We start from the raw sequence: 11,725 nt of genomic DNA, 5'->3' as shown, positions 1-11,725 counted from the left end.
CCGCGCCCCCGCTCCCCCCCGCCGCCCCCCCCCCCCGCCGCTTCCCGGTTCCCGCTTCACCTCGTTCTGCCGCTTCAGGGACGGCGTTTCTGTTTTCCCAGCCCCAGCACCTGTTGCCCCGGGGGGAGAAGCCCCTCACGGCTCCAGCCAGGGAGGTGCCCGGGCTCAGGGAAAGCCAAACGAACCGCAGCACGGGAGGAAGAGATGCAGGAAGCCGAAGAGGATGACATGACATGCGGAGACCTGGGGAACGGGCTGGGGAGGAGACCCGGAGGTGTTTATGCAGAGGAACATTTACAGAACTCGTCTTCGTTTCGGCGTAGGAAGGGATCCGGGAAGGTTTGCGGTTGTGTGTTGGCAGCCAGGAGAGGGGACGGGGCTGATGCTGCTGCGGCGCGTCCCGCCCCGGCGCGGTCCCGCAAACAGCCCCGCGCTGGTCCCGCCCCGGACAGCAGCTCTGGTAAGAGCAACTCAGCACCTGCCTCTGCCCTGCCACAATCAGCAATTTTCATTTTTATACCTCTGTGTGTGTATATATACACACATCTATATATTTATTATTATCATAATCATTTGCAAAACCGAGCAGTTGAGCTGCTTTACCCGGGTGCCGGGTTAAATTCCAGCTGTTTGCCACAACGCTGGGAATCCCCTGAAGGATCCCAGGAAGTGCTGGTGCCTGGCAGGTCGGTTGGTGCAGCCTGTGACGCCGGTGAGGGTGGCAGGAGGAGAGAGATGCTCCGTGCTGCCCGTGGAGGCACCAGAGGGGTCTCTGCGCTCACATCTCCCCCCCCAGAACATTTAACAGCAGGATTGCTTTTCAGGGAAGGAGGCTGTAGGCCTTTCCAGTGTAAAATTACCATTTTTTAAGCGTTTACTTTTGCATGTGAAAGTGACATTTACCAAAAAAGCATCCTGGGGGGGGAGGGTCCCAGCATGGTTTTTCTCTAAATACATACATGGAATGGAATGGCTTAGGTTTGGTGAAGTGTGTGTCTTCCCAGTGATTGTATCCAAAGCTGATGGCTAAATGTTCCAATTCTTGCCTGCTGTTTAGTTGAAATTTGTGATTTGGCATAATTTTGAGGTAAGTTGTTTCTGGAACCTGCCTACCTCTGTTCTCAGGTTTCTTGTGAAGACAGCACTGCTGTAAATAGTAATAAAAAAGAAGGCAGTGCTGTTCATTATACTTCAGCTGCTTTCCCTTAAATGTTTAGCCATTTTTAGTATTTTGACAAGTATTTCCATATAACTTGCTTTTGTCTCCGCCTTAGAAAAAGTCCCCACTCTCCTCTCCACAGCCTGCAGTAAACTGAGCAGTGTAGTTATTATTTATTGGTTTCAGCATCTTCAGTGGGAAGATGTTACAGAACCAGCATAATTCTTACTGGCTTCACTGTCCTTCTTCAGGTCTTAATATGATGCTTGTCTTACATCCGGGTCTTTTCACTCACTCATGTCCATGAAAGCACAAGTGAAGCCCACATGAACCTTTAGTGGGAGGTTGCATCTTGACATACCTCTGCAATGCTCAGTTGGAGAAAAACCAGTAGTAACTGCTTGTTTAGAGGAACTTTGGATCTCGTGGAATACTCCACCATCCTACCCCATCTCCTGAAAATTGCTCCTGCTTCTAAAAGAGTGTTGGCTACTGTTGTGTTGAGTTGGGTTGTTGCAAAGTTACACAATTTGAACCTGATCTAAAAATTAATGGGTTTTTTTGCATCAGGCTGGCAATTTTGGTGTGGGTTTTTTTTGTTTGTTTGTTTAGTTTTTAAGGAAATTCTGAAATAATTTTCCTTATTGTAGGTCTCTTTATACTGCTCTTTTTTTTCCCCATTTCATTCACTGTGAAATAATGTGTTTGAGCTTAGTCTTTAAATACTTCTTAAGTCTGTTTATGAGCTCCAGAACTGAAAAACCCACAAAGATGAAAATTCACTTCTGCATGTTACCAATTTTCAAGGTAAAGCAAATTATGTTCTCTTTTGTAAATATTATAATGCCTCATTGTTTAGTATCTTCTGTCAATCCCACAGAATCTAATACTGAAGTGTCAAATGAAGAACTAAAGCAACAACTACAGGAAGCTCTAGAGGTCAGTAACTGGGCCAAGTCTTCTGCTCTTCAAACCTACATTTCCTTCTAATGTAGCAAAGAGTAATGAAATTTTAGTGTAGCTAAAGATCTTGGCATATTCAGAATCTTGGACGGATCCAGGTTCTTTAAATTAGAGTGTCAGTTGAAAGCTTCATTAAATTTTATGCCAGGACATCACAGTGTGAGATGCAGTTTATACTCTGGATTATTATTATTATTATTATTACTACTATTATATTATTTTGGGGGGTGGGTTAGAAGTATTTGTAAACATGTAGAGAATAATAAAGGGTTGTAATCCTTTTCTAGTAGGATTTTTTGAATTTTTTTTTTTAATTAAGCTTTGGGCCTGAAAACCTACAGTGTGAACAGAATAGTCATTAGGGTTTAAATCGGTGGTTTTGCTGAAAGGTAGTTAGCTCCTACCTTTTAATTTCACCATGGTTAAATGTATTGATGCATTTGCATCAGTCCAGGCAGAAAGTGCAGGTTGATCACAGCTCTAAAAATACACACTTAATCTGCTCTGTGTTCTCAGGAAAGCCCACAGTAGCTCATTTTCCAGCTATTGTAGCAGATGGAGCTTCAGTGAGCAGCAAGTTACAATGTCAGGGAGTCCTATTTATTTCCAAATAGCCCAGTCTGTGAAAGGGTCACTGTTCCAGGTACAGTTTCAGTACCTAAAGCTAAGTAATAGAACTGGAAAAGCTATGAAAAAAGTTTGGTGTGACTGCAAGTGAACAATTGACTGACACCTACATAGTGGTTAAAGAAAGATAAGCATACTTAGTACATTTTCTTTTAGCTCTTGGAAGTGGAAAAACTTCTGCCTTCTGAAGGTGGGAATGTTCCATTGAGACATGATTGGCATCAGGACTTGGAGCAGGAGTTGGTTTTGTCCTTGTTGTTCTGTCCTGGACAAGTACTGGCTTTGATCTAACAGCTGTAACATGCGACCTGTGCTATAGGCTATGGATGCTTTGTATAATATAGTACATCATATTAATAATTTCTTTAGTATATATTTGTAATATATACAGTTTATTTTTTAGGTGCAGCCTATATTCTGTTTTGATTACTTATTTTAAAGCTCCAGACCTGTGTTGGTGTATACAACTTCTTCAGCAAGGCAGAACTGCATTATTTAGTGGTTTATGTTCCAAATGCACTAAAAGAGAACAGAAAAATTAATAATTCAAAGTTATTTAATGATTTTGTGCTAACCTGTGCAAGCTGCATCACAAGCAAGCTATTAGTGAGAAAATAATCATATAGGGTAGAAACAGGAAAAGGATTATTTTCTGAAGATAGCAGATTCCCATTGCTATTACAGTTGAGTTTTAACAGGATTAGCTTTGTCTTTCACTCAGTGCACCTGTTTTCTTTTGCTTCAGGCAGTTGAAATTTTGAAAGTTGAGCTTGAAGCATCTCAAAGACAGCTTGAAGGAAAAGATGAAGCCCTTCGAATTCTGCAGAGCATGGTAGGATTTGTTCTGAAATCTTTGAGTTACCTGGTGGTAAAGGAAAGAACATGGAAGAAATCTGCCTTCCATTCCTCATCCAAATCCCTGAAACTTTTAAGTCCTTCCCCAGGGCTGTAATTTAAGGCATTGAGCCTGCAGGTGTCTACAGACTTGGCTTCTACAATTTACTACTTTTTCTACATGAAACCATTGCAGTTACTTTAGGAGACTTTACTGTTGCAGCAAATTACCATAATTTTACCTTTGAGGATGCCTGAGGATTTATTTATTTTACATTAAATAATAAAACCTTGTTTCCAGGCCTTTACATTTTAGATTTTGCCAGTGCTTGTAGTTTTGCTGCAAAGCACAGGTATTTTCAGTTTTCATCTTTGCCTTAGAAGGCAGTTTGCATTACACATTAGTCTGTTGTTTCCAGTTTTTAACAGTTTTATTCAGTATCACAATGAATTATGTTGAAATCAATTCCTGTTGCCTTACTTGCATAACCCTTTTACAGTTCTGCAGTTCCTACCCTGGGACATTTGTATTAAGTTACAACTGGATCAAAGTATAAATATGTTGTAATCAAGTTTTTTTAGACCTGATTTTGTGGACAAGCCCTGAAGAAGATTTGATCTTACTTTAAATGATGCTACATTTTTTAATAGAAAAGATATTGAGATTGAAACACCAGTTTGCTATGCAACATAGCTGTTTAGTGACTTGAAATTAGAACCCACTGGGACTTAACAAGCAAGTTGTTAGTGTTTGTAATTCTGCATCCTCAAGTTTAACTACGTATATGTACTTCTGTTGATGCAAAACTGAAAATTTGGCTAAAGCCAAACTAAGTAGACTTAATTACAGCATTTGAAAGAGTTGTGCTTTTGTTTTTTTCAGGCAGTATTTAATAAAGCCACTAGTCATACGAAAGCAATGCTCCAAAAAACTGAGGAAGAAAAGAGAACCTTGGAAAAGGTAAGGGTGCCTGTTTCCTTCACACCTGTGCAAAAACATAGAAGTCCATTGCTGTTTGTAAAGGGTTTTCAGGCTGTTTATTTAAATCAGTACAAAGCTGCCATTACTTTCAGGTTGTTTTGGAAAGTGTTCTTATTCCTTTTAGTAGAAAGGGAAGGCGTTCATGGATCACTCCTTTGATATAAACAATTTGATGCTATAGTGTGCACAAATGATATTTGAAAGTTCCTGGAGTTCTTTCTGTGCTTTCAGTTGGCCTTCGTTGTGAGTTTCACTGTCATTCATAGTGAGTTGCACTGTTTCTGAGTTATTAAGCTGGAATTTCCCAACTTCTGTGGACTTCTCACAGAGCTGTAAGGGGACAGCAAAATGTTACACCGTGAGTTTGCTTTTGTCATAAGACACTACAGGCATTAGTTCATGCAACATGGTCTGAAATCCATAGATCAGTGATGCAGAAACTTTCTGGTATCTGGCACCAAATGCACTTTTAACATTATCATAGATTGTCATCATCATTGGTCACCAAGATCATGTCTGGTAGTGCAAAAGGCAGCACCAGCACTTCCTCCTCTTCCTTTCATTGGGAGACTTTCCATGAACTGCTGCTGCTTTGTTTTGTCTCCACAGGAAATAAATCTTTTGCAATGGGAAATTGAATTTGATCAGGATAGATTTAAAAACATAGAAGACACGTGGACAGAAAAATATGACAGGTATTTAACCTACACTGTGTATTTTGGGGGCTTTTTTTAATTGCATGGAATGCTCTATGTCACCTTTCTTGGGCTTCAAGTTTTCTCCACCAGGTTTTCTGGGTTTTTTTGTGTGTTTTCCTGATTTCCTTCCAAATTTGGGAAGTTGTATTTAATATTCATGCTATTCTCATTCGTATTTTTCAACTGAAACTAGTAAAATTAGTAAGTCTCAATTCCTTAGTGTGTATGTAGGCTAGCCTTGCTAGGCTGAGTGTTCATTTTCATCCTGTTACATTATTACATGAGCCAGCTGGAGCCAGACTGTCCCTATTTACTTTAAACATAAATGAGGCATAGAAAATAATGGTATTTGCATGCATGTGGAAATAGCATTTGCTGGTTAATCATTGCTTTATTTTCTTGCATTATAGGTATCAGCCTATGTACAGGTAAAATGGAGTGCTTTTGAGACAAGCTGATCAACTGGTTCTTTGTTTAAATAAGAGTTATTCTGGACTGAGAGCAGGTGTGGTTAGGCAAGCAGAAGATGCCAGAGGCACTAAACTAATAATGCAACAACAGACCTTGGAAAATGTGACCAGCAGGCTCACTTACTTAGATGTAGAAATGATATAGCTGAAGTCTACCTGCCAGAGTTACTGTTTTTTAAAACTTGCAATCTGAGAATCAGAAAGTAAGCCAAAAGTTAACAAACTATTAACTTGTGAGAACAGTTTTATTAAGAAACGGTGTCTTGTTCGCCTGTTAACTTAGTTAACACTTGTCAAGGGATACCCCTTGAAAAACCCTCTGGCTTGCCTGACTTAGGAGACTGGAAGTGTAGCCAGGTAGTTTGGAGCAACAGAACTAGTGTTAACTGTCAAATGCTGGAGATGCAGAAAACTGCAAGCCAGGAGCTTGGACTGCTTTGCAAAAAGGTTTTCTGGTACCTGAGACAGCAGGATGAGAAGAGTGTGTATTTCCCTTTGTTTATTCAAGTGAAATAATTCGAGTTACTGTTTAAACAAAACTATTAGGTCACAGTACATTTTATTTACTGACAGCCAAAGAGATGCATCAAAAATTCTGTTGCCTAGTAGTTCAGATTGGCACTATTCTATTCAAGAAGGAAATACTTAAATAACTCACAGAAAAATGCATTATATGCATTATATCTTGTATGTCTTCAGGTTGCCAAGCTTGAAAATACAGGTGTTCTTAAAAACAGTATTAAGACTGCAGGAAGTTTATTTTCTAAAACTGAGACCAGAGCCATGTTGTCACATGCCCAATAACAATTTTGTTCTTTCAGGGAAGTGAGAGATTTCTAGCAAGTGTTTCAAAAGGTCACAATTACTTATGTCTTTGAGTTTCTAATGGTAATGTGGTAATCAAACTTGCCTCTCACTAAACTCTGGAGCTGTTTGTACTTTCTACTTACACATTAATGATTTTTATCATTTTTTCCCTTCCAACATTCACTCGAACATACGTGGACATGCTCAAATTGTTTGTGCTAGGGTGTGGTTTTGAGAGCAAGGTGAGTCTGTTTGAACAGCCCTTGCTATCTGGGTGGCAAAGCAACCTCTGCAGAGATTCCTGGTTTTGTTCCCTGCAGAGCCAGCTGCTGCCTGAATAGTGTGGACTGCACAGAAGCCAGCCTGGCACAGCCTGTTTCCTTAGCTCAGAGGTGGCCAGACCAAGGCTACACACACAGCTTCTTCAGAGAGTTAGTCAGGAGTAGTTTCAGGTTGCTTATTGAGCCCTGGCTAGCAGATTTGGGTCTCACAGCCTGGTACATACTATTGGTACAGAGACTGTTATGGAAAAATTTTACAATTTTTTCTACAAAAGCCCTTACCAGCAAGGACACTGGTTGTATTATACTGCATGGGTAATATTTCATCAAACTGAGTACTCAGCTCTTCAATTCTGCTTTTTTTTTTTAATTTAATCTTGAAAGTAATCCTAATTTTTATTTGCAGAAACACAATGTTTTAACAGGCTAATTTGTTGGGGTTTTTTCCTTTGAGTTCCCCTTTTAATACACTATATTTTTTAGAAGATAATGCCTCTATCTAACTTCTGCAGGATATATTGTGAAAATGCTGCTCTTAAGGAAGCACTGAAACTGAGAACAGAAGAAGTTAAAACTCTTAAAGCTGAAAATGCAAGTAAGTCACCAACAGCTCTTCCTCTTCATAAACTGTTTCTCAGGAATCATTCAGGATTTAGCTACAAGGGAAACTCTCTGTCTGGATAAGTCTTGTTACTGGCAGGTGATACTAGTGGATATGTAGAAACCCTTTTTAAGCAGAGAAGTTGCATTTGTTTTTCTTCTCACATTGTCACTTAAACTGAAAAAAACCCAATAATTTATAGGAAGAGTCAGGTATGCATAGCTTGAAGAGTAGATCATGTGTGTAAGAAGTACACCTACATTGTCTCACTGACATGGTAACACCCTGGGTGTGGTGGGACATGCCTCAGTTCTCTGGTGACATTCCCACATAAAGATTCCTCTAGCACAAACTTGGTGGCTTTACGGCTTTACAGTTCTGTAGGACTATAGTTATGAAGGAAGGGTCAGAGGATTCGAGCCCCTTTTCCTTATGTTGGTTTCCAAAAAAGCTTTAACATCATTGGCATAGGTGATTATTTTCCCAATATTGTGCTATTCTAGAAGAGCAGCTTCTGCCCTTACAAGTGCACAAAGAGGATAAGCCCATTGTCCTGATGCAGAGGAAGATACAAGATGGTATCTCTGCCAGTGGGACATTTCCATTAGGAAAACACAGATGGAAGAGAAAGGGATCCGAGTTTCTATGTCCATAGAGTCTCATTGTGTTTCCAAGCTATGCTTAAACTACAAAAATTACTCACTTGGGTGTAGTTAAAAAAAAAAAACACAAAAAAACCCCACACACAACAGGCTTTTTAATCTCTTTCCTTGCTTTATTTCATAGTCCTGAATCAGCAGTGCTTGGAATTTCTTGCAATGCTGGATGTGGAACAGCAGAAGGTGGTTCAGGAAAACATGTCTTTGAATAAAAGTGACATTACAGATTTCACAGGTCTTGAAGTAAGTACAACCTGCATGTTTTTCAGAATGGTTGGTTCAGACTTATATTCAAAATACAGAAATACATTTTGCTTACTGATTATTTAATTGTTTCTTGGGACCCATTTTTAGCCAATCAGAGTATATCCTTACATGCCTGTTAACCAGTTTTCTTATTTGAGGTCTGCCTTGTAAAGAAAGAGCAGATGGAGCATCAGGATATTTTCCAGAGGCAAGCAGGCTTATTGTTATTTCCAAACACCTGAAATCCTAAGTCCTGCACCTAGTGCTTTGCTTTATTGAGCAAATAAAGAAATTCTGATGAGGTCTGCAGAGAGAAGGGTACACAGGCTGATGATTTTTGCCTCTAGGTTATCTTGCTGAAAACTACATTTGAGACAGAAGCCATCACACCCAGATCTCTTGTAGCTTCCTTCCCCTGACCCTTGCACTCCCTTTGTAGTTTCAGGATGATTTTTTGCTAGTCATCTAGCATCCCTTGGATTGTGTTGTGTATGCAGTTAGATATTTAACTGGTGGTTTCTTTTGGATTTTAAGCTGGCAGTTCTTGGAGCCTGCACCTGCAATACTTCTGGGGGGCAACCCTGTCCCTGTGCTAAAACAGCAGCTGTGACTCGAAAGCAACTTCTTCATCTCAAGCAGGAGGTAATGCTTCTTGGCTGAGACATGAGCAAGCAGAGAGGTTCTTGTGCTGAAAACCACACAAAGCCAGAGAGACACTCCACTGCAGCTTGCACAAACTAGTGTGTTTGTAAATAAGAATGCATCTCAGAAATCGTGGAGCCTCTTCGTAATGCTTGCAATGCCCCAACATTTGCTGATATAAATTTGTGATTGTTGTCTCAATCAAACCTTCTCTTTCACCTTCTTTCACCTTTCACCTAAGTTTCTTTACCTCTAAGGTTATGCACTCTGCAAATGTATACACAGTGTGAATGTGGACTGCTGCTGACCCTTCCCCACCCGTCCTTCCACCTCTCCCTCATATCAGCACTCGCCAGCCTGCTCACCCAGCCAGGTCAGGAAGCTGATCTTGCTGAAAACTCTGTATTTACATCACACCCTAACTGACTAAATAATTTTCAAGATCTAAAGGTTTTTAATGTAGTGAAATCCTATAGTTCTCCAATTTTTCTTCTGATTTGTATTTGATTCAGCAAATGTGGTGACGATCCTCGTGGTCCTGGTGCAGAAGTTCTAGCTGATGTACAGTTTTGATAACAGATCCTGTCATGTCTCTCTTGTCCCAGAGTCATTATTTCCTGACATAGGTATTTTTCTTCTGCTTCTTTTGCTCCTGGCCCAGCTGGCATGGGACACAAATGCCCTCCTTAAGCTCTTCTACATATGCAGAGATAAGCAGGCATTTCTGGCAGCTGGTGTGTGTGGATGGACAGAAGGGGAAGTGTAAGGACCTCAGTACACATTTCAAAATGTATTTCTTAAACGTGGCAAAGAAAGCACATGGCTTGGTTTCTGCTACTTCCTTGGTTATTTTTAGTTAAAAGTTTTCTGCATTAATGGTTTCAGTCTGTCTCTTAATACACATTTTAAACCCACTGTTGCTTCCAAATTGCTTAATAACACTTTACATTTCCTCTGAATTAAAACCAGATTGAAAATCTGAAGAAGAGTAAAGATGAAGCTTATGTAATGGCAGATGCCTTCAGAATTGCATTTGAGCAGCAGCTAATGCAGAGGAAGGACCAAGCCCTGAGGCTTGCAGAAGTGATCAAGATCAAGAAGGAAACGAAATTCATGAACTGGAGACGGCTGAAAGATGATGGTAACTGGGCACGCTCTGTGTCTGCAATGCTTGGCTAGAAATGATTTAGCTGACAAGTGGCACAAGCAGACTTTTCTTACCGGGTTAAATGTGTGGTTCTGGTTTAAATGCTGGCTGGGGTTTCTGAACAGATGAGAAAAAAGGAACAAAATTATGCCAAAATGGTAAATATGTTAAATAGAGCGTCACGTAGGTGAAGGATTTGCTGCAGGTTTCGCCTGTGTCATGTGAGGAAGATAAGGGGAATATATAAACACTTCTGTAGGACATTGGAACTACCAGGCTTTTAATGCAACCTTTTTTTTTTTTTTAATTGCACATTCATAAACTGTATTACAGGAGTAAAAAACATGCAAGAATAAATGAGCCATTACCAGGGTGACAATACCACCCTGTATATTGAAAATGTTTATTATGAAAACAGCACAGAAAAGCTCAGTGTGGCAAGTTTAGCCTGGCCATTGCTATCTGCCATTTGATGTGCTGGGCTTTGTTCACAAGCTCTATGTAAGAGTTAAGGAAGGAGGAACAAATGCAAAAAAATATCTATACTGAGTTTTTTTCTGGTTTTTGAAAGCATTGCTCGTTTAGAAAATGCTCAGTTTTTAGTGTCTACCTTGGTATTTATTATTATTCTCCCACTTAACGTGTTACAAAGTGAGTTACAAAGCCCTCTGTAAAGGAGAAAAAAATTCTAATTATCCTTTTCTTCATTAGGAAAAAGAAAAGTATTTAAGTGCTTGTGTCACGGTAGCAGGATTTAGAAGCAGACCTGCGGATGTACTTGTGTCAGCCATTGACCCGCAGGTGTCAGCCTGAGAAGTTTGCTGGGTCTTTAAGCACCCTCGGGATGCAGTGCTAAACCAGCAATACATCTTAACACGTTTCCCCGTTGTTTCCAAGCTCTATATGCTGATACAGACGTTAAATAATTTTCATGTGTTTTAATCTTTTTAGAAACCTCAGAAACTTTTAAACAGCTCGTGTCAAAGAACTGTGTCAAAGCCTCCCCAGGCTGTTTGAAAACAGATTACCGCGGTTTATTGTTTCACAGGAGGCTCAAAGAGTGTATTTCCCATGCAGGAAAACAAGTATTTCCTTTTCGGTTTGCCCGTCTGTAGGATGAAAGTCCCGTTTAGCGTTTCAGGGGTGCCGAGGGTGACGCGCCCTGCACCCCATGGGCTGTTGTTCCCCAGGCACAGTGGGAGGAGCGGCCCTTTCAGAGGAGATAACTCAGAATACGGCTCCACACGCGCCCTTTCTTTAATCCCGAAGCAATTCCACATCTGGCCGTGCTTTTCCTCCCCCTCAGGGCCCGTCGGTTTGCGCGGGGGCAGGAAGAACCTGGGCCAGGAGCTCTCCGGGCTGCTCCCCGCGGGCTGCGGACAGCTGGGAGAGCTGGACAATCCCCGCGACATCCTGAAGCTACTGATCGATCTGGCGAGTAACGTTGAGCCTGCCCGTCCTGCCGCCCCCCCCCGGGGCAGGGCAAGGCGCGTGACGAACGGGTTGTTTTCCCCAACCTGAACCCCGCAGGTGAGCGACAAGGAGGAGGCCCTGGCGCACCAGAGGAAGGTGAGTTACATGCTGGCCCGCGCCCTGCACAGCAAGGAGG

General features: G+C 41.1%; 1 protein-coding gene across 1 annotated transcript; it reads left to right on the top strand.

Annotated features, from left to right (window-relative positions):
- Positions 1–204: 204 nt before the first annotated feature.
- Positions 205–11,724, top strand: CCDC125 (coiled-coil domain containing 125; the record flags this gene model as incomplete). Its single annotated transcript, XM_010008416.1, has 12 exons — positions 205–474; positions 1,321–1,324; positions 2,040–2,098; positions 3,495–3,581; positions 4,467–4,544; positions 5,175–5,260; positions 7,334–7,416; positions 8,209–8,324; positions 8,862–8,969; positions 9,939–10,110; positions 11,423–11,550; positions 11,647–11,724. Coding segments are annotated over exons 1-12 (1,269 nt in total), but the record flags the coding sequence as incomplete, so codon positions are not given.
- Between the last annotated feature and the right edge of the window lies 1 nt (position 11,725).

The sequence above is a fragment of the Chaetura pelagica genome, unplaced genomic scaffold (genome assembly GCF_000747805.2).
Source record: "Chaetura pelagica isolate M959 unplaced genomic scaffold, ChaPel_1.0 scaffold191, whole genome shotgun sequence".
Lineage (NCBI taxonomy): Eukaryota > Metazoa > Chordata > Aves > Apodiformes > Apodidae > Chaetura > Chaetura pelagica.
This window is presented reverse-complemented; position numbering and strand designations above follow the sequence as displayed.